The sequence below is a fragment of the Opisthocomus hoazin genome, chromosome 32, assembly GCF_030867145.1.
Source record: "Opisthocomus hoazin isolate bOpiHoa1 chromosome 32, bOpiHoa1.hap1, whole genome shotgun sequence".
Taxonomy (NCBI): domain Eukaryota; kingdom Metazoa; phylum Chordata; class Aves; order Opisthocomiformes; family Opisthocomidae; genus Opisthocomus; species Opisthocomus hoazin.
Window position 1 is genome coordinate 3864180 of NC_134445.1, and position 21543 is coordinate 3885722.

A 21543-nucleotide genomic window follows, 5' to 3' on the forward strand; every position below is an offset into this window, starting at 1 on the left:
CACAGCCCTAAGTGCTTTTGGAGCATCCTACAAGGGATGGCGTGGAAGAAGAAAGGGCGATCATCACCCCTCCAGCTAATTCAGAGCTAATTCCTCAGTATCCATGACGCTGGAGTCAGCCCTGCAGCCTTTACTGTTGTCTGGACTGGCCAGGGATCCACGGGTTGCTTTTAAGGTGTCTCCAAAAGCCAACTGAGACCATGGGAAGAGCAAGACCTCAACCCCTGTCAAGCCCTACCTCTCCACAAAAGCAGAGTATTTTTGATGACATGTAAATTTAGAGCCAAAAACTCCTGGTGTGGTTTGACCTCTTGCTCAGGAGACCTTGAATCACATCCCTGGTCAACCGCAGACTCGCTTTGCGATCCGGATGAGTCATTCCACTTCTCCCATGCTCCGTTCCCTGTTTGTAAATGCTGGAGACACAAATGCAGCAGCCGCTGAGGAATGTCACAGCGCTGCCAGCAAAGGCATGCAGCTGCCTGCACGGGGATATGGTTTGGGCAATGGTTAAATGTTCTAGCGAGCTGTGAAGGGACTTGAGATGGCGTTGAATGAAAAGACATCTACTTCCCTCAGAGTCACCCCAATCCAGCTGCCTCTGTGTAAACTTGCCTCCAGTGAGTGACTCCTGACACGAAGGCAGCGTGAGGAGGAGAAAAAGGCTGCTGGATGTCTGCAAACGCCATCGCTGAAACAAACAGACACCGAGAAGCCCTTGTCTTTTGTTCCTACGTTCACCCCAGCAATCAGGGGAAAATCCTCCTGGGCTGGACATAATTTCTGCCTTCTGCTGGAGGAGCAAAAACATTTTACGTGCCCTGAAATAAGTTTTGATTACTTTCATCATGATTCCCCCACCCCCTCCGTCTTAAAAGTCTCTTCTAAAGCGCAGTGAAAACACGGAGCTGAGAAGTGTTTGATGGAACGTATGGGAAGGAAATGCTTTGCTTTCCTGTGTCCCTGAAGTTCTCTCGTTCTGTGGCTGAAGACTTTTCCTAAGCTCAGCGCGTGTTGACTGACATTGCTGCCGAAATGAGCCTTTTCCTCACAGCATTCAAGGCTTCCCTGTATTCCTACCCACTTATTTTCACAGAATCATGGAAGGGTTTGGGTTGGAAGGGACAGTTAAAGGTCATTTTCCTTCATTAGGGCTTTGAGTACAACGATGTTGTTTGAGATCCCTGCAGTCCAAAGCTGCCTGTTGCGTTTGAGCCAGGTGACGATGTTGAGATCCAAATCCCGGTTTGATTTCCTAAACTTGGCTGGAGACACGTCTGTGACTCAACGAGCGCGTTATCTAAACACGGGTGCTCAGGACTTGAACGTTGTGCTGACTTCATGCATCTCCTCCCAGCGTGGCTGGGAACGTGAAAACACTCTGATCACGGCGTCCCGCCCACGGGGAAAAAAAACCAGACCAACAAAACCCCCCAGAGAAACGTAACCGTGTATTTGGTAACGCCGAGGGAGGCAAGGGAAGACGTTGTTCAATGTGTGCGCGTCTGTGCGTGCGCGTACACGCGATCGTATCTGTGGTAGCTGCAAACCCACGTCACCCTGCTGAGCCTTGCGCTGCAGCAGGCAGCGGGGGAACGTCTGTGACTGGTAAATCAGCAGCAGAGCGTGTTCGTAGCCCAGGTCTGCGGAGACGGTGCTGCCAGGTCTTCCTCGCCATTTGCCTCTGCTCTAGATGGGAAGGGCTGTTGGCAGATGGCTCTTGCCTTCCGGCCCAGAGAGGGGATCCGATGTCACCGAGACTTCTGGCCCGTGGTTGCAGGGATGTTTGAGGTGGTGCTTCAAAACCTCCCAGGCTGGGCAGGTGTTCATCCCCGTTGTGGCATTCAGGAGCCAAAGTCTTGACGAAGACCAACAAGCCGTAGGGGACCTCCTCAGCCCACATATTGTCTGTAAACCGTGCTCCACAACCACCAAACCCCCCGTCCTCCCCATCCCTCCAGTCTCATAGTGATTTGTTGCTATCATATACTTTTTTTAGCTGCATCTCTCTCCTGGTCTGCTTCCCCACGTGCTGATGGATCCAGGCTGGTGCTGGGGAGGGAGGTGGGGCGAGCGGGCTGTGGAGGGACAGCTGTGTTTTTCACTGGAAATGCCAGTTTAGCGGCATGTTGTGCCACAGCCCAGGTCCCTAGGCACTTTTGAAAATGGGTGTCTGGGCAATATTTTTAGAGGTATTTAAACATCTGAAGACGTCGAGAGTTGCTAGTGTGGATTTTCAAGAAGCACTTAATTGCCTGTGTCCTGTGGGAACTTCTGAGAACCTTGTTAGACAGCTACCAGCACAGTTAGACACCTTAATAGTCATAAAGGTTTTTGGATTTCAAAATTTCATAGAATCATGGAATGGTTTGAGTTGGAAGGGACCTTTGCAGGCCATCCAGTCCAACCCCCTGCAGTGAGCAGGGACATCTTCACCTGGATCATGTCGCTCAGAGCCCTGTCCAACCTGACCTGGAATGTTCACAGGGATGGGACATCAACCACCTCTCTGGACAACCCGTGCCAGGGTTTCACCACCCTCACCTTCTTAGGTGGCTTTAAAAATGCCACTCTGATTCTGCTGCTGTTGGGGATAATGGAAAACTAATAACAATAGAAAAAAATTCCCAGTAAAATTAAAAAAAAAAGCGACAGTAATTGTTATTTGATAAGCAAGCTTCCACCAGACAAAAACATGAATGCACGATGGGTCATAGACTGATTATTGCAGGTTTGACTCGTAAGCGAATGCTTTCGCAGTACGGCAGCAACACCAGGGTATTCCGATGAGCTTCTGCCTCTCTAAAATCTGGTGACTTCTTTCAAATCAGCTTCAGGACACCTGCCCCTGTCCGTGAAGGAGGCTCAACGCGGTGTGTCTGCCTCCAGAAATGTGTTTGCGTAGGAACACCGGAGTCAGCCAGGTAGCTGCAACACATGCCTTTCCCCAAGTGAAAGTCACTGTGCCCTCTGTCCTCCTCATCCCTCCGTGTCCCTACAAGCCAGCCGAGCTCGCTCGCATCCTCTGCCCAGCTAACTGCATTTAAACAGTTGCAGGGTTTATGATGTGGGCAGCAGGATTTTGCATGCCTCCTTCTCTCTGTCTGTTCTCAGAGTCATCCGTCCGTCTGTCCACACTGCCCACCTTAGCAACTGGGTTCCTGTTGTCTGCTCTGGCTCTTCTCATGGTCTTGAAGCCTTCAGAATCCTGAAAGGATTTCCCATGTGTGATCTTTGTGCCATTTCTCCACGGTTTCTGAGACTACTTCGGCACACAGACCCCAGAACTTGCTTTCAGCAAGTTTGGTCCAACAATAAACGAATTTCCAGTGCCAACCATTGCTCCGGTATCTCGATTCCTGTAAGGTTTTATTTATCGAAAAGACACAGAGCCTCATCAAAATGCAATTTGCTGAGTCCCGGCTCTAGATTGAGAAACAGCTTCTCAAAGCCAAGGGCAATTTTCCATGTAAAAAGGAGACTAAGGGTGTAACATAGGTGTGTTTTGGGAATTGTGAAAGCCGTGCTACAACTTGGCAGGAACCACAGCGCTTGCCTGCCATGGGGCTTTGGAGTGAAAGATGGAAATAAAGATAACCATAAGCAGGGAAACAACCACAATGGATGAAAGGTGAAAAAAAAGACAGGTATATCCTAGGGAGACTGTTACTGTACCACAAGAGCATAAGGCTCCTTAGTCACTGAGTGCTACCAGGTGGTAGACACGGTTGTATCTTTTTTAATTTTCTCCTGCGTTCTAGGGTGTGTTTCTGGGTAGGGTCAATGTTTGGCAAATTGAAGATGAAAATCTGTAAACCACACCACGCTGATGAAGACAGTAACTGTCTCCTCCTTCACGCCCATGCAAACCCAGCCCACCTCCAGGAACAGATAAAAGAGAGCAGGTGCTGCCCTCCAGCCAGAGGGACTCACTGCCCTTCTCTCTGCACTTGACTCCTTGCAGCCCAACTCCGTTCATCTTTCTTTTCTTCTCCAATTTTGACTCTGCTTGGAAGAAACAGCCATGTCTCGGCAGTCTGTCTGCAGGAGCTTTGGAGGCGGGAGTAGAAGGGGCTACAGCTCTTGCTCTGCCATCGGTGGTGGCTTTGGAGGAGGTGGCAGCAGAAGCAGGAGCAGCTACAGCTCGTTCTCTATGTCCAGGGGATTTGGAGGTGGTGGACGTTGTGGAGGCTTTAGCAGCAAGAGTCTCCATAACATAGGTAGTGGTGGCAGAATTTCCATGGGTGGATGCTATGGAGGTGGGGGATACGGAGGCAGAATGGGTGGTGGCTTTGTTGGAGGCTACGGAGGAGGGCTAGGCAGCTTTGGTGGAGGTATGGGTGGCTTTGGAGGAATGGGTGGTGGTGGAGGAATGGGTGGCTTTGGTGGAGGAATGGGTGGTTATGGTGGAGGAATGGGTGGTGGAGGAATGGGTGGTGGAGGAATGGGCGGCTTTGGTGGCCCAGGCTTTGGCATGCCAGGCTTTGGTGGCCCTGGTAGAGGTGGCCCTGGAATCCAGCCAGTGCAGGTTGACCCAACCCTCCTACAGCCAGTCCGTGTTGAGATTGATCCCCAGATCCAGCAAGTCAAAAACCAGGAGAAGGAACAGATCAAGACTCTGAACAATCAATTTGCCTCTTTCATTGACAAGGTGAGAATTTAGGACTATGTCTGATTAAGGATTAGATTTGGGAGGAACTTTCCAGTTCTGCAGAACTGTTGTCCTTCTTGAGCTGGATATCAGCAGGCTGAGAAACTCAAGCAGAGGCTTTTCATGAAGTACTGCTAGGGAAGGGATGAGAATCTCCCTTCCATACGAGATCAAAGCTCTGTCTTCAGGGCTTTAACCTAACCTGCTGCACCAGGCTCAACTAACAGGTTACTCTTGCAAGCGGGCTCAACGTCTCCAAACAGCTTCAGGTTTCAGGCACAAAATTTCCTTTCTGTGTCATTCTCTTTCCGTATGCCCTCTCCTTTGGGTATTCACTAATACGATTTTTTTCTCTTTGCTCTCAAAAATCCAGACTTTTCAGTCTAGACTAGAAATCTAAGATTTCGATACTACCTGCAATGGGAAGGTGCTTGGAGCTGTTGCTGCCTTTAAAGGCTCCTCTGACTTGAACACAACTTAGAAATTTCCTCCTCTTCCAAATCTCGCAGCCCAGCCAACAACAGAAATTGAAAAATAATGTTAACAGGTTCTCTCATCGTCATGCAAAGGAGCATCTGCTTCCATGATGGATGGGCACCTTGGCTGCTGCCGTTCATCCACACGTGAGTGTGGACGCTCACCCCGTGTGTCGGCTTTCAGGTCCGCTTCCTGGAGCAACAGAACAAGGTCCTCTCCACCAAGTGGGAGCTCCTCCAGCAGCAAGGGCCTTCGGGACCGAGGAAGAACCTTGATGTCATCTTTGAAAGTTACATCCAGAACCTGAGGAGGCAGCTGGACTCCATCCTGTCACAGAGGGGACAGCTGGAGTCAGAGCTGCAGAACATGCAGCAGTACGTTGAGGATTACAAAACCAAGTAAGTGCAGAGACAACCTGACCCAGAAAGCAATGCCAGCAGCTTGGGAGTTGTTTTTCTTCACACACACACACACTTTGTATGGCAACTGTGGAGACAGTATTTTCAGTCTAAATATTTTCTTCTGGTTTTTTTTTTTTTTTTCTTTTAGTTTGTTTGGTGTGGCCTTAGGCAGGAAAATTCAGGAAACTCAGCTTGTATTTTTACTCTCCATAGGTATGAGGAAGAGATCAACAGGCGCACAACTGCTGAGAACGAGTTTGTGGTGCTGAAGAAGGTGAGTTGCATGAGCTGCAAAATGATCGCTTGAATGTCAGGCTTTAGCTGTGCTTCGACAGGACTCCCTCTGGAGTGGGAATCTGGAGAGACTGTGGGATCTGTGGGCTGGCATTTGAAATCCTTTGTTTTTAATTTGCATAATTGCACAACCCCATTACCGCTGTTACCCTCAGCACAGACTGTAATTTCCATGGTCCTGAAGGGTTTCCAAGAGGAAATGAAAGTATTCTTTGTGATCTTTCCTTTAGGATGTGGACTTAGCCTACATGACTAAAGTAGAGTTGGAAGCCAAGGTGGGAGCTCTGACCGATGAAATCAACTTCCTGAGGAGCATCTACGAGGAGGTAAGAGCTCCCCCTTTCCCTGGACTGGCTGGAGTTGCAAGGACTCGTGGTGGCCAAAGACACGGAGGGTGGACGGGGTGGCCATCCGGTTTTGGGCTTGAGAGTCACTTGGGCTGCCTGAAGTTGCTGCTTTTTTCTCCTCAGATGGTCAGGCTAACTCATGTCTTGGTTGCAGGAGCTGTCTCAGATGCAGACAATCAGCCGGGACTTGTCTGTGGTGGTGTCCATGGACAACAACCGTCACCTGGATCTGGACAGCATCATTGAGGAGGTCAGGCGCCAGTACGAGCAGATTGCTCAGAGCAGCAGAGCGGAAGCTGAGGCCTGGTACCAGAGCCAGGTGAGTTGGGAAGCAATTAAGGAACCTGGGTGATGGCTAGAGATTGCAGATTATTTCTGACAAGGTGAGACATCTCTTTAAGCTAACGATGCTGGAGCCCGTGCAAGGAAGTCTCAAGAGGAATTGTGCTACTTTTGAGGAACCGGACTAATGGTTTTCAGGGTGTCTGGAATCTCACTTTGCTGCATGGTACAAGCCTCTCAGTAAAGATGGCCAAAAATGTACCTTAAGTAGAAACCTTAAATGTGCCTTAAGTAGCTTTTCAGAAGGGAAGGGATGCTTATTAGTGTCACGAAGGTCTATTTCAAAATTCAAAACCAGTAACTGAGCCTCGGCATCATCTTTTACATTGAGCTGGGCACTCGTGACCAACATGATAGGGGTTTGTAGCAATACATGCGTTATGAAACTGTTGATAGACCTTGTCGAGGCATCAGGAATGTTTCACTGAAGGTTTGCTTTCTCTTGGTGCTGTCAGTACGAACAGCTGCAGAGCACTGCTGGAAGGCATGGGGACAGCCTCCGCAACACCAAGATAGAGATCCAGGAGTTGACCAGGAACATCCAGAGGCTGCGGGCTGAGATTGAGAATGTGAAGAAGCAGGTACGGGTTGGCTAGTGTCTTATGGGATGCTGGAACCAGCTTGGATCAGGAACGACCATGCATGGGGCAGAAATGGTTTGATCAACCAATGCTTGTTCACTTTGTGTAAATGTTACCCTTTTTTTTCCCTTGAGTCCTCCATTGGGGCTTGAGGGCTGATCCTGAGTGACCAAATGAGATCTGAGAAAGTGCCTTTTTTTACCCCTCAGAACCAGCAGCTGCAGGCAGCTATTGCTGAGGCTGAGGAGCGGGGTGAGATGGCCCTGAAGGATGCCAGGATAAAGCTGGAAGAGCTGGAATGTGCCCTGAACAAAGACAAGGAGGAGCTGGCTCGCTTGCTGAAGGAGTACCAGGAGCTGCTGAACACCAAGATTGCCCTGGACGTGGAGATTGCCATGTACAGGAAGCTGCTGGAGGGAGAGGAGAACAGGTGAACACTTGAACTTTGGTTTGAGAGGGATGTCGTGATCTGGGCTGGACATGTGAACTTCTGACATTAACGGTCTAATCTCAAACCAGCTCTTTCGGTTAAAATGGGTTGAGATGGCCACTGGCACTCTGGGTGACATTTTGGGTGGTCAGGACTGGTAACCACCATACCCTGTTCACTACAGGTGGTGTAACTACCATTTCTTTTGTTTCGTGCAAATTATTCACTGAACCTGAACGCTAGAAGAATCTCATCATAAAGAAGAATTGTCAATGCCTTCCCTCCTTAAATGTTTTATTGATACAGAAATTGCGGATAGGGATGAAACAGGAGAGTGGTTTGATAATGCAAATGAAGTTCTCTGTTTTCAAGCTGTCTCTTTTGTTAGGTAATTAAAATGTACCAATTTCCCTCACAGGCTGTGCAATGATGGCATGTCCAACGTCAATGTCTGTAAGTATCAGTGTCCTTGTGAAGCGGTAGCAGACCACATCTTTTTGGAGCTACAGTCTGCCAGTGGACAACATGCACGTAACCTGTGCTTCTCTTCCAGCTGTGGTAGGCAGGACTACCATCACTGGAGGCAGAGGAGGCATGGGAGGAGGCTTCGGAGGCAGCAGCGGCATGGGAGGAGGCTTCGGAGGCGGCAGCGGCATGGGAGGAGGCTTCGGAGGCAGCAGCGGCATGGGAGGAGGAATGGGAGGAGGCGTATGTGGAGTAGGAGGAGGCTTCGGAGGTGGAAGCATGGGCGGCAGCTGTGGAATAGGAGGAGGAGTGTACGGCGGTGGCTTCTCTTCTGGAAGTGGGAGGATCTGCGGCTCTGGAGGTGGCGGCTACAGCTCTGGTGGGGGATCGTCCTCCATACGGAGATGTGTCACGACCACCTCCGTCAAATCTTCAGGAGTGAGGTTCTGAGCCCTGAAGCCAGGTTGGAAAAGGAAAGAAGCCTCTCCTCTCTTCTCCCAGCAGCAGCCCAGCCTCCTTGAATCCAGCTCCGGTGTCCTGCAATGAAACGAACTGTGTCCCTCACGGCCCACCACGTACCGGCTCCTCTGCCTGGCTCGGTCCTAGCAAGGCAGTCTCGTGGCAACGCCGCGTCCCGTTAGCAGCCTTGGCGAGCCGCTCGTTAGCCCCAAGCCCAGTGATGAAATAACCACCTGAACAAAGAAACGCCTCACCTGTGGAAGCCCAGCACGGAGAGCTGATTTACGGGAGGGAAACGCTCTGCCCTTCTTGCGTGTTGTACATTTCTGGCTGCCTCGTGGCAAACGTGTATAGAGCTCCTCTTTCCTCCTCTGTCCTCATGTCCCGTCCTCGATGGCCATATCCCTGGGGTGCTTCTGCATGCAGTACATCCTGCCGCTTCCATTCACTAGCCTTTGGGGTCAGGGTAGAGGTGGGGCAGGCGGGACTTGTCCCTTGGCAGAGCTGGGAGGGAGCATCTTCTCGGCTGGTGGCCAGAGGGATTCATTGCCCCGGGGTGCAGCACCTGGGCAGCTTTGCTCACCTGGTAGCCCCAGGTGTGCTGCAAGCAGGAGCTCTCTCTGGAGCACTGGCATCCACCTCCCCTTGTCCTTGCTCTCCATGATGCCTGGTAACACCTCAGGCACACGTGGATTTTGTCGAAGGAGAACAAAGCTTGCTCTTCAGCACCAGGTCCCCTGTGACATGGAACGAGATGTACTGTCCCCACCTCCCTTCCTCTTCTGTTTGTGGTATGTCCTCCTTCCTCGGGATGTTGCCATTCTCAATAAATTGCAGAGAACATTCATGACGTCTTTGTCTCGTTGCTTTGGAAGCCGCTTCCAGGCAAGGTGGTTTTAGCAGTTAGGGAAGCACCTTGGTGGGGAGGGGTGGGCTGGTCTCCTGCTCAGTGTGCCGTGACTGTGCTTTGAGGGAACTCAGTGGGTGTGTGGAGAGAGGCAGGCAAGCGTCCAAGCATGGGTGATGCCTCCTGACTCTTGTCAGCCATTGCAATGTCTGAAAGCACAAGCCCGTACCTAGCATGGGGTGGTTCTGGATGCTCCACTCAAGCAATGTGCAGCAATTTGGACGAGGCCGGAGCACCCTCGTAGCATTCGTGGCTTGGCCGTTGTACCAGCCAACGCAGCTGACAGCCCACTCACAACATTCCCTTCTGATCATCTCCAGGTGGAGCAGACTTTGATCTGTGTTAGGGGAAGAAGATGGCAGCGGTCTTGTGGACAGAGGTGCGAGGACAGCTTTACAGCTGCCTGTAAGCATGGATATGGACGCTGGCCAAGCACCTACCCACCGGTGTGCAGGCAGGCTGTGGCCAGGCAGGCTGCACAGCTCGGCACCCTACGAGCACCACGACTGCTTGAGGGCCACTGACTCCTCCTCCCCTTCACTGGCCAGCAGGAGGAACACAAAGGGCTGGGAAGGCAAGATTCACCCCAAAACCGTGGGCACACATCAGCTCCCTCAAAAGTTGATCAGTGGTCCCAGGGTCTCCTCTTCATTTTGAGAGCAAGAGGGAGAGGTTTGGTCCACCTCGAGGAGGGGGTATGGGAGAAGAATGCTCATGTGTTTGATCTGCACCATGCTTTGGTTCCTCCACCGCAAGCAGAGATCAAAGAGACAGAAACCGCTTTCAGTAGTGGTTTAGGAGTCCCACAACAACCTGCTGTGAGCCACCAGTGTCCCCGTAGCAGGTCAGGAAGCTGTGGACCTAGCAAAAGGCCCGGCAAGGCAGCAGGGAGTGGTTATGGAAGAGGGCCTTGCACTCCCTGTGAGGCTCAGCAGCAGTGTGCTAGAGCTGGGGAGCGCGGCTGGTTTTGGCCCAGAGAGAAGACGATGAGAAGGCAATGCCTCTGAGAAGCTGGGGCTGTGCCAAGAGCACTTTGGGCTTTGGCTTGGGGCAAGAGTCACCTGTTTTTGTTCACAGTTTTAAGACTCTGTTTCTTCTCAGCTTTAAAATCTGAAACGCGGCGTTGTAGGCATCGTTGTGAGGAGTCATTGCGACATCGTCCTCTAAGCTGCCAGAAGCTCTTTGCTGTCTGAGACCTGAAGCTGCAGCCTGGCTTGGTCTCCATCGACATTTTCTGCAGAGTTCACATTTTGCCCGGTGTTGATGATTTTGCTGTGCACAGCTCCTTGCGTAAGATATCTGAAGGAACGGCTGGAGCCCGGGCATGGTATTTAGTCTTACCTGGAGGAGGCTGCAGTGACTCCAGGTTTGGTATCATCTTCACATCTTGTCTGAAGACGTCAGAGTGACTCAATCTGGGCGTCTTATCTGCCTGTGCTGAATGTGGTCAGCATCCAGGCATTTGGCTGACTTGACAGATCTTCCCCCTCGTCATGGAGCCGCCGCGTGGGATGTTACAACCATTCCATGCTGCCTACCGAGAAAGGCAGCTACCGGGCGTTTGGCAATCTGGAAGGAGGCTGTGAGAGGAGACGACCTCTTTTCTTGGACGGGAAACCGAGCCACCCTCCACCTCCCTGCCACTGCTCATCCTGAGCGAGTGCACTGGACTGCAGAATGATCTGGAGAACTTAACTCTCTGCCCTGGGGATAACAACTGGGAAACAAGACCCTCTTCACTCAAGCTGCTTTTGAACGGGAAGGGGTCCCCTCCCTGCTGTAGGCATGGCTGCCCCCTCTCCAGCTGCTACTTGTTGCAGTGGGCAGGTCACCCACATCTGGGGAACTCATGGCCAACCATGACTTGATTCCCTCAAGAGTAGGATAGCCTTTGGCCAACTGTGTTCTTCAAGGATAGGACAGGCCTTGTCCAGCTTTGACTTGACTCCCTCAAGTGTAGGATAGCCCTTGGCCAACTGTGACTTGCGTCCTTCAAGGTTAAGATAGCCCTTGGCCAACTGTGACTTTTGTCCTTCAAGGGTAGGATAGCCCTTGAGCAACCGTGACTCAAGTCCCTCGAGGACAAAGTTCTCCACTCTCCTACACCCTGTTCTGTGAAGAGACTGTGGTGTCAAGCAGGCTCTGTCTCAGTGACAGTCACTGCTACTTCTGTTTCTGATTCCTCTGGGTTGGTTTTCAAACGCTTTGAATTATCTGTGTCTGCAGGGCACCTCGTCATACTTTCAAACTACATTTAGTTGCAGAAATCTTACAGGACATTCTGAAAATTCCTTATGAACATATGTGTTCATACCTCTATCTTTTGAACAGCCTTAAATTCATGTTCATTCTTATTTTAAATCTTGTGAAGGACTGTAATGTATATTTTCTCTGTCACTTTCTGATTACTTGTGCTGGCCATTATCTACAGAAAATGTAAAAAGTCATTCTATATTTCACTCATTAACTTAAATATGTATTTGATTGATAGCATCCAGACAGAGAATACTTTCAGAATGCCTTTTAAACAGCATTTACGGACCTCAGTTTCCTTTTATCCAGCTCCTATAATCTAGCTTCGTCAGAACACTGTACGTCAGCATCAGTGCATGTTTGCTATCATGGTCTGGAACCTTATGATTAGTTATTTAAAATTTTATTTACATGCCATCCAAAAATGTGCTTCTTTATTTCAGATACATCATACAAAAAACATTTCTAAAGTATGTTCCTTTCCCAACAGAATATTTGAAATTAGGAGGAGGATATACTGTGCCTTAGAAGTTGTAGTAGCTCCATCTCTGAACTTGTTTTTCCACTTCAGTTTTCTTCTCTTTTGAAAGAACCAGGCAAGCAAGAGGTCAGCAACATTCATCTGAGCAGTGGGACCCCCTCACCGCCTTGAATCGTTCATCTGTTCTTCTGCCTCTGTAGTGCTTGTCTACCTGTCCCCAGCCACCATCACCGACGCAGCTGCCCGACGTGTATCTCTGTTCCTCCACTGGTCGTCATTCCCCGTTGCCCTAAGCAGGGCAGGGAGCGTGATGGTTCAAGCTGTCTTGTTCTCTCCGCTCCAGCATCATCCAAGGTCCCAGTCAGTTGTGACAGATCTGGGCAGATACAGTTGGAGGGAATTTAACACACAGGGAGAAGACACTCCCATTCAAAGTGACACCGCATGCACTCCAAGGAGACGTAATTCCTTTCTAGCAGGAGAATATGCTGAGTCTCTTCAAACTTTGGTGTCATGAGCTCCCGTTCAAGATTGGGAAACTTCTTCTAAAACGCCAAAGGCAATTCTACATATAAAAAGGGGATTTAGGGTGTGTTTAAGGAATTGTGAAAGCTATATAATTGTTGGGTTTCATCAAAACTTCTGGTACAGTGGAGCTTTGATTGGAAAGATCTGTATCTGGAATTATTGGGAATAATTAACGAAGGCTGGAAATCCAATGCAGGGATGCACAAAAGTGCATTATCATGAAAGTTGACTTCCAAGATGTCGTAAAGATAGGAGAGTCCATTTAGTCATTGAGACCTGTTTCAATGTTCTTGTTCTTTTATTCATTTCTATATTGCAGGGTGTGTTTCCAGGCAGGCCCAAATATGGTAAAGCTCAACTGAGAATCTGTCAACAACACCATGCTGATGAAAATAATAAATTGGTTTCCACCTTCACACCCATGCTGTCCCAGCCCACCTCCAGAAGTGGATAAAAGGGAGTGCCTGAAGCTGTGGAGCCAGAGAAGACTGTGCAGACTTCTCTCTGCATTCATCCCTCAGCAGCACAGCTCCATTGGTCTTCCTGCTTTTCTTGACCTTGACTCTGCTTGGAAGAAACAGCCATGTCTCGGCAGTCTGCTTGCAGAAGCTTTGGAGGCGGGAGTAGGAAGGGCTACAGCTCTTGCTCTGCCATCGGTGGTGGCTTTGGAGGAGGTGGCAGCAGAAGCAGGATCAGTTACAGTTCGTACTCCTCATCCAGGGGAGGTGGAGGAGGTGGACATTGTGGAGGTTTTAGCAGCAGGAGCCTCCATAACCTGGGTGGCAGCAGAAGAATTACTATGGGTGGATGCTATGGAGGATATGGCGGCAGAATGGGTGGCTTTGGTGGAGGCTACGGAGGAGGAATGGGTGGCTTTGGCGGAGGAATGGGTGGTGGAGGAATGGGTGGCTTTGGTGGAGGAATGGGTGGTGGAGGAATGGGTGGTGGAGGAATGGGTGGCTTTGGTGGAGGAGCTGGTGGCTTTGGTGGAGGAGTGGTTGGCGCTGGTGGTCCTGGCTTCCCTGGAGGCATCCAACCGGTGCAGGTTGACCCAACCCTCCTGCGGCCGGTCCATGTTGAGATTGACCCCCAAATCCAGCAAGTCAAAAACCAGGAGAAGGAGCAGATTAAGACTCTTAACAATCAGTTTGCCTCTTTCATTGACAAGGTGAGAATTTAGGACTGTGTTTCTTTGGAGGTGGGCATTTTATGTGACTTTCCTGTGGTGTGGAAAGGGAATTCTTTTTTCTTAGCACTAAGTACTTGTTAAAGTTTGCAGGACTGATGCCTTAGTAGCAAGTTATTATTAAAGTCTCGTGAAGCAATACCGAAAAATAGACAAAGTTTTCATGCTAAGGGAAGATTAAAGAGAACATCTGCAGGACTTTCTGCAGATTCGCTTGCCGAGTGGTGTCTTCAGCCTAATTTGTAGTGATGCAGGGTGAAGTCAACATCTTATACTTGGCTGTCCTAAGAGTTCTCACTACTGTGCTTTTCTTTCTGATGAAACTTTCTGTTTAAGGGTGTTAAATATCTTTCCAATACATTTTCATTATTTTTATTTCAAATAGAAACCAAAGAAATGCGGAATCATTTGGAAGAAAATTTGTGTGCAGTTAGTAACATGCAAAAAAATTTCTTTTTCTTGACTTCACTGCTGCAAAGATTACAGCAACGTCCAAGACTGATGCTGTAGAAAATGGGGATGCTCTTTTCTATTGGAAACTTCTTTTTGTTCCAAAATAAGAAGCTCAGAATCACCCAGAGTATAATAATGTTTGTCATGCACTTTAGGAACTTGGGTGTCTGAACAAGCCATAGTTGGAGATTTGCGAAACGATTCCCTTGGCGTCCCAAATAAGCAGCAGGTTTGAGTAGTGTGATGTCTCCCCTGGTGAACATCTCACACACACCTCTGTGGGCTTTCAGGTCCGTTTCCTGGAGCAACAGAACAAGGTCCTCTCCACCAAGTGGGAGCTCCTCCAGCAGCAAGGGCCTTCAGGGCCGAGGAAGAACCTCGATGTCATCTTTGAAAATTACATCCAGAACCTGAGGAGGAAGCTGGAATCTCTCCTGTCACAGAGGGGACAGTTGGAGTCAGAGCTGCAGAACATGCGGCAGTACGTGGAGGAGTACAAAACCAAGTAAGTGCACCCTCAGCCAGGAGAGCTGAGCCAGCTGGGAGATGTCCACACTGTCTTCCCTGTGCTCTGGAGCCCGTTAGAAGTGGGACCGTGGTATCCACAGAGGCAAGGGGGGTTCCACCGCTTGGCTGAGGAACAGTCCAAGAGACTCGTCTCATCTTGTCCCCTTCAACAGGTACGAAGACGAAATCAACAGGCGCACCGCTGCTGAGAACGAGTTTGTGGTGCTCAAGAAGGTGAGTCACAGAGGCACCAGGAGAGAGGGGGTGGGGGGGGGACAGGCTGCAAAGACATAGGAAGAGGCAGCAGCAGGACAGGCAGCTTCCAACAGGAGGCATTGGCTGCCAACGGCTCTTGTGGGATGGGAGGAATCTGTTGTCCACCTGCGTGATCTTTCCTTTAGGATGTGGACTCTGCCTACATGACTAAAGTAGAGTTGGAAGCCAAGGTGGGAGCTCTGACCGACGAAATCAACTTCCTGAGGAACATCTACGAGGAGGTAAGAGCTCCCCCTTCCCCTGGGCTGGCTGGAGTTGCAAGGAGGTGTGTGGTGGCCAAAGACATGGAGGGTGGACGGGGTGGCCATCCGGGTTTGGGCTTGAGAATCACTTGGGCTGCCTGTCTTGGTTGTAGGAACTGTCTCAGATGCAGACAATCAGCCGGGACTTGTCCGTGGTGGTGTCTATGGACAACAACCGTCACCTGGATTTGGACAGCATCATCGAGGACGTCAGGCGCCAGTACGAGCAGATTGCGCAGAACAGCCGGGCTGAAGCTGAGGCCTGGTACCAGAGCCGGGTGAGTTGGGAAGCGGTCAGGGCTCCTGGGACAGTCTCTGCTGATGGCTGCCTTCCTTGCCGCAGAGCAGGGGAACCGCGCGAGTCCTGGGTCGGTTTTGTCGCTGACGGGTTGTCTTGTCTCCACGCTGTCAGTACGAAGAGCTGCAGAGCACTGCTGGAAGGCATGGGGACAGCCTCCGCAACACCAAGATAGAGATCCAGGAGTTGACCAGGAACATCCAGAGGCTGCGGGCTGAGATTGAGAATGTGAAGAAGCAGGTACGGGTTGGCTAATGTCTTATGGGATGCTGGAACCAGCTTGGATCAGGAACGACCATGCATGGGGCAGAAATGGTTTGATCAACCAATGCTTGTTCACTTCATGTAAATGTTACCCTTTTTTTCCCCTTGAGTCCTCCATTGGGGCTTGAGGGCTGATCCTGAGTGACCAAATGAGATCTGAGAAAGTGCCTTTTTTTACCCCTCAGAACCAGCAGCTGCAGGCAGCTATTGCTGAGGCTGAGGAGCGGGGTGAGATGGCCCTGAAGGATGCCAGGAGGAAACTGGAAGAGCTGGAATGTGCCCTGACCAAAGACAAGGAGGAGCTGGCTCGCTTGCTGAAGGAGTACCAGGAGCTGCTGAACACCAAGATTGCCCTGGACGTGGAGATCGCCATGTACAGGAAGCTGCTGGAGGGAGAGGAGAACAGGTACATTTCTTCGTATCTATTTGACTAAATTCTTCACAGATTTTACTACGTGTGGGCAAAATCTTTGCATGCACTCTAAAGATAAGTTTCATATCAACCACGCTGTAAATAATAGCCTCAAGTATTTTTTCCACATTTCTTATAAGAAAGTTAAGTTCAAGGTTGGTCATTTGTTTTAAAGAATAATTGGGAAATTCAGAAAGAATAGAGAATATATACCTTGTAAATGAAAGGGAAATTGTCAGGTGAAGAAATGTGCACTTCCCGTAGGATTAACTGGTCCTGTTTTCCCTCACAGGCTGTGCAATGATGGCATGTCCAACGTCAATGTCTGTAAGTATCAGTGTCCTTGTGAAGCGGTAGCAGACCACATCTTTTTGGAGCTACAGTCTGCCAGTGGACAACATGCACGTAACCTGTGCTTCTCTTCCAGCTGTGGTAGGCAGGACCACCATCACTGGAGGCAGAGGAGGCATGGGAGGAGGCTTCGGAGGCGGCAGCGGCATGGGAGGAGGCTTCGGAGGCGGCAGCGGCATGGGAGGAGGCTTCGGAGGCAGCAGCGGCATGGGAGGAGGAATGGGAGGAGGTGTATGTGGAGTAGGAGGAGGCTTCGGAGGTGGAAGCATGGGCGGCAGCTGTGGAATAGGAGGAGGAGTGCACGGCGGTGGCTTCTCTTCTGGAAGTGGGAGGATCTGCGGCTCTGGAGGTGGCGGCTACAGCTCTGGTGGGGGATCGTCCTCCGTACGGAGATGTGTCACGACCACCTCCGTCAAATCTTCAGGAGTGAGGTTCTGAGCCCTGAAGCCAGGTTGGAAAAGGAAAGAAGCCTCTCCTCTCTTCTCCCAGCAGCAGCCCAGCCTCCTTGAATCCAGCTCCGGTGTCCTGCAATGAAACGAACTGTGTCCCTCATGGCCCACCACGTACCGGCTCCTCTGCCTGGCTCGGTCCTAGCAAGGCAGTCTCGTGGCAACGCCGTGTCCCGTTAGCAGCCTTGGCGAGCCGCTCGTTAGCCCCAAGCCCAGTGATGAAATAACCACCTGAACAAAGAAACGCCTCACCTGTGGAAGCCCAGCACGGAGAGCTGATTTACGGGAGGGAAACGCTCTGCCCTTCTTGCGTGTTGTACATTTCTGGCTGCCTCGTGGCAAACGTGTATAGAGCTCCTCTTTCCTCCTCTGTCCTCGTGTCCCGTCCTCGATGGCCATATCCCTGGGGTGCTTCTGCATGCAGTACATCCTGCCGCTTCCATTCACTAGCCTTTGGGGTCAGGGTAGAGGTGGGGCAGGCGGGACTTGTCCCTTGGCAGAGCTGGGAGGGAGCATCTTCTCGGCTGGTGGCCAGAGGGATTCATTGCCCCGGGGTGCAGCACCTGGGCAGCTTTGCTCACCTGGTAGCCCCAGGTGTGCTGCAAGCAGGAGCTCTCTCTGGAGCACTGGCATCCACCTCCCCTTGTCCTTGCTCTCCATGATGCCTGGTAACACCTCAGGCACACGTGGATTTTGTCGAAGGAGAACAAAGCTTGCTCTTCAGCACCAGGTCCCCTGTGACATGGAACGAGATGTACTGTCCCCACCTCCCTTCCTCTTCTGTTTGTGGTATGTCCTCCTTCCTCGGGATGTTGCCATTCTCAATAAATTGCAGAGAACATTCATGATGTCTTTGTCTCGTTGCTTTGGAAGCCGCTTCCAGGCAAGGTGGTTTTAGCAGTTAGGGAAGCACCTTGGTGGGGAGGGGTGGGCTGGTCTCCTGCTCAGTGTGCCGTGACTGTGCTTTGAGGGAACTCAGTGGGTGTGTGGAGAGAGGCAGGCAAGCGTCCAAGCATGGGTGATGCCTCCTGACTCTTGTCAGCCATTGCAATGTCTGAAAGCACAAGCCCGTACCTAGCGTGGGGGGGTTCTGGATGCTCCACTCAAGCAATGTGCAGCAATTTGGACGAGGCCGGAGCACCCTCGTAGCATTCGTGGCTTGGCCGTTGTACCAGCCAACGCAGCTGACAGCCCACTCACAACATTCCCTTCTGATCATCTCCAGGTGGAGCAGACTTTGATCTGTGTTAGGGGAAGAAGATGGCAGCGGTCTTGTGGACAGAGGTGCGAGGACAGCTTTACAGCTGCCTGTAAGCATGGATATGGACGCTGGCCAAGCACCTACCCACCGGTGTGCAGGCAGGCTGTGGCCAGGCAGGCTGCACAGCTCGGCACCCTACGAGCACCACGACTGCTTGAGGGCCACTGACTCCTCCTCCCCTTCACTGGCCAGCAGGAGGAACACAAAGGGCTGGGAAGGCAAGATTCACCCCAAAACCGTGGGCACACATCAGCTCCCTCAAAAGTTGATCAGTGGTCCCAGGGTCTCCTCTTCATTTTGAGAGCAAGAGGGAGAGGTTTGGTCCACCTCGAGGAGGGGGTATGGGAGAAGAATGCTCATGTGTTTGATCTGCACCATGCTTTGGTTCCTCCACCGCAAGCAGAGATCAAAGAGACAGAAACCGCTTTCAGTAGTGGCTTAGGAGTCCCACAACAACCTGCTGTGAGCCACCAGTGTCCCCGTAGCAGGTCAGGAAGCTGTGGACCTAGCAAAAGGCCCGGCAAGGCAGCAGGGAGCGGTTATGGAAGAGGGCCTTGCACTCCCTGTGAGGCTCAGCAGCAGTGTGCTAGAGCTGGGGAGCGCGGCTGGGTTTGGCCCAGAGAGAAGACGATGAGAAGGCAATGCCTCTGAGAAGCTGGGGCTGTGCCAAGAGCACTTTGGGCTTTGGCTTGGGGCAAGAGTCACCTGTTTTTGTTCACAGTTTTAAGACTCTGTTTCTTCTCAGCTTTAAAATCTGAAACGCGGCGTTGTAGGCATCGTTGTGAGGAGTCATTGCAACATCGTCCTCTAAGCTGCCAGAAGCTCTTTGCTGTCTGAGACCTGAAGCTGCAGCCTGGCTTGGTCTCCATCGACGTTTTCTGCAGAGTTCACATTTTGCCCGGTGTTGATGATTTTGCTGTGCACAGCTCCTTGCGTAAGATATCTGAAGGAACGGCTGGAGCCCGGGCATGGTATTTAGTCTTACCTGGAGGAGGCTGCAGTGACTCCAGGTTTGGTATCATCTTCACATCTTGTCTGAAGACGTCAGAGTGACTCAATCTGGGCGTCTTATCTGCCTGTGCTGAATGTGGTCAGCATCCAGGCATTTGGCTGACTTGACAGATCTTCCCCCTCGTCATGGAGCCGCCGCGTGGGATGTTACAACCATTCCATGCTGCCTACCGAGAAAGGCAGCTACCGGGCGTTTGGCAATCTGGAAGGAGGCTGTGAGAGGAGACGACCTCTTTTCTTGGACGGGAAACCGAGCCACCCTCCACCTCCCTGCCACTGCTCATCCTGAGCGAGTGCACTGGACTGCAGAATGATCTGGAGAACTTAACTCTCTGCCCTGGGGATAACAACTGGAAACAAGACCCTCTTCACTCAAGCTGCTTTTGAACGGGAAGGGGTCCCCTCCCTGCTGTAGGCATGGCTGCCCCCTCTCCAGCTGCTGCTTGTTGCAGTGGACAGGTCACCCACATCTGGGGAACTCATGGCCAACCATGACTTGATTCCCTCAAGAGTAGGATAGCTTTTGGCCAACCGTGACTTGTCTCGCTCAAGGCTAGGATAGCCTTTGGCCAACTGTGACTTGTTTCCTTCAAGGGCAGTATAGCTCTTGGCCAACCATGACTTGAGTCCCTCAAGCACAATGTTCTCCACTCCTCTACACCCCGTTCCGTGAAGAGACTGTGGTGTCAAGCAGGCTCTGTCTCAGTGACAGGCACTGGCATTTATGTTTCTGACTCCTCTGGTGGCTTTTGAAAGTGATTCTCTGGGCTGGTTTTTCAAAAGCTTTGAATTGTCTGTGGCTGCAGGCCACATCGTCACACTTTCAAACTACATTTAGTTGCACAAGTCTTACGGATGATTGCAAAAATTCAAAGACCCATATATATTCCACTTCAGAAGCTTAAATATAGTTCAATATTGGTTTGCTCAAATGCTTAGAAGGCGTTAAAATAGATTTCTTTTGACATTCATTGATGATTTTCAGGCACTAAGTGCTAGGGAAATACTGGGTTTTTCTTAAATTTCACACAAGTAGGTAAAGCTTATATTTGATTAATGAGACCCAGACAACATCTGCAAGATGTCTTTCAGGTGAATTTCCTATTTCACAGCCAGATAACTTGTGCATGAAATTAAACATCATTGTTTTCTAGTGTGAAGCAGCAGCTGTTTTCTTAAAAATACATTTTTCTACAGTGAGTTTTGTCAGCACCCCTTCTCTGCCCCACCTCAGTTTTACTGTGGTCAAAGATGTGGCCGAAGATGTCCCACCTCTTACAGCACACTTCCTTTGCAGCAGTACTTTAAATGTTATTACTTAAGAAACCATCAGAGTTGCTTCTATCTTTTAGTTGCCACTTCAAAACAATTAAGTATGATGAACTCAACCCGATTATTTGCCTAGCAACTTCAGTAAAAAAGAAAACATTTTAGCAAGTCACTGCTATCGCTGCCTGCGTTTCTCTGCTATTTGTCTGTTTTCAGTCATCATTACCCCAGTCAGTGTCTGAGGCTCCGTTCAGCCCTCTGCAGGTCTGGCAGCCCCTGTGGCCATCTGAAAAGCACCAGGAAGGAGCTTGGCCATCCTTGTTCTCTTGCTCATTCTGCTCTGGTGCTCAGCGTCTCAGTACCTGGCTGTCTGAGACTCTGGGAGACACATTTTGCAGGAATGGCTGTCCCATCCCAACTGATGGTCCGAGGAGAGGAACCAGGCACCCACCTTTCTGGATTAAAAAAAAATACCAACTGCTGTTAAATGTTAACGCGTGGTATTCTTGCTCTACAATGGGAAACTGCCTCTTGGAAAGCCTTCAGTAATTTTCCACTTCAGAATGAGATTTGGGGTGTGCTTGGGGAACTGTGAAAGTCTCATTCTAGTTGGTTTTCACCAGAATGCTTGCCTGACGTTGAGCGTCAGTGCAAAAGATCCGGAACCAGACAAACTGCGGAATCATTAAGAAAGCACAGAAAGGTGGGAGGAGGGAAGAACATGACTACATCACTATAAAACATAGTTTTCCAGATGCCACAAAGATATGAGAGTCCACTTACTCATGGAGACCTGTTTCAATGCTCTTGCTCTTTTATTCTCTTCTGCATTGCAAAGCGTATTTCTGGGTGGAGTCAACAATTTGGCAAAAATCTGTTAACCGCACCAAGCTGATGAAGACAGTAAATTTGTTTCCTCTTCACGCCCTTGTAGACCCAGCCCACCTC

The 21543-nt window shown here is 50.5% G+C and overlaps 2 protein-coding genes across 2 annotated transcripts; both read left to right on the forward strand.

The window, feature by feature from the left end:
- Nucleotides 1-4024: 4024 nt before the first annotated feature.
- Nucleotides 4025-7527, forward strand: LOC104338538 (keratin, type II cytoskeletal cochleal-like). Its single transcript, XM_075445559.1, has 7 exons — nt 4025-4651; nt 5312-5526; nt 5743-5803; nt 6054-6149; nt 6325-6489; nt 6968-7099; nt 7309-7527. Exons 1-7 carry the CDS (start codon nt 4025-4027, stop codon nt 7525-7527), a joined length of 1515 nt encoding a protein of 504 aa, XP_075301674.1.
- Nucleotides 7528-13199: 5672 nt separating this feature from the next.
- LOC104338539 (keratin, type II cytoskeletal cochleal-like) lies at nt 13200-17043 on the forward strand. The gene is made up of 9 exons (XM_075445558.1): nt 13200-13784; nt 14546-14760; nt 14936-14996; nt 15164-15259; nt 15394-15558; nt 15693-15818; nt 16028-16248; nt 16547-16581; nt 16682-17043. The coding sequence occupies exons 1-9, from the start codon at nt 13200-13202 to the stop codon at nt 17041-17043; spliced, it is 1866 nt and encodes a 621-aa protein (XP_075301673.1).
- Nucleotides 17044-21543: the final 4500 nt, after the last annotated feature.

Bases quoted from the DNA above. Each gene is read 5' to 3' on its own strand.
- LOC104338538 (XM_075445559.1), top strand. From the start codon at position 4,025: ATGTCTCGGCAGTCTGTCTGCAGGAGCTTTGGAGGCGGGAGTAGAAGG. The intron at 4,652-5,311 runs GTGAGAATTTAG...GTCGGCTTTCAG, and splicing joins TTGCCTCTTTCATTGACAAG to GTCCGCTTCCTGGAGCAACA. The intron at 6,150-6,324 runs GTAAGAGCTCCC...TCTTGGTTGCAG, and splicing joins TGAGGAGCATCTACGAGGAG to GAGCTGTCTCAGATGCAGAC.
- LOC104338539 (XM_075445558.1), top strand. From the start codon at position 13,200: ATGTCTCGGCAGTCTGCTTGCAGAAGCTTTGGAGGCGGGAGTAGGAAG. The intron at 13,785-14,545 runs GTGAGAATTTAG...GTGGGCTTTCAG, and splicing joins TTGCCTCTTTCATTGACAAG to GTCCGTTTCCTGGAGCAACA. The intron at 16,582-16,681 runs GTAAGTATCAGT...CTTCTCTTCCAG, and splicing joins CATGTCCAACGTCAATGTCT to CTGTGGTAGGCAGGACCACC.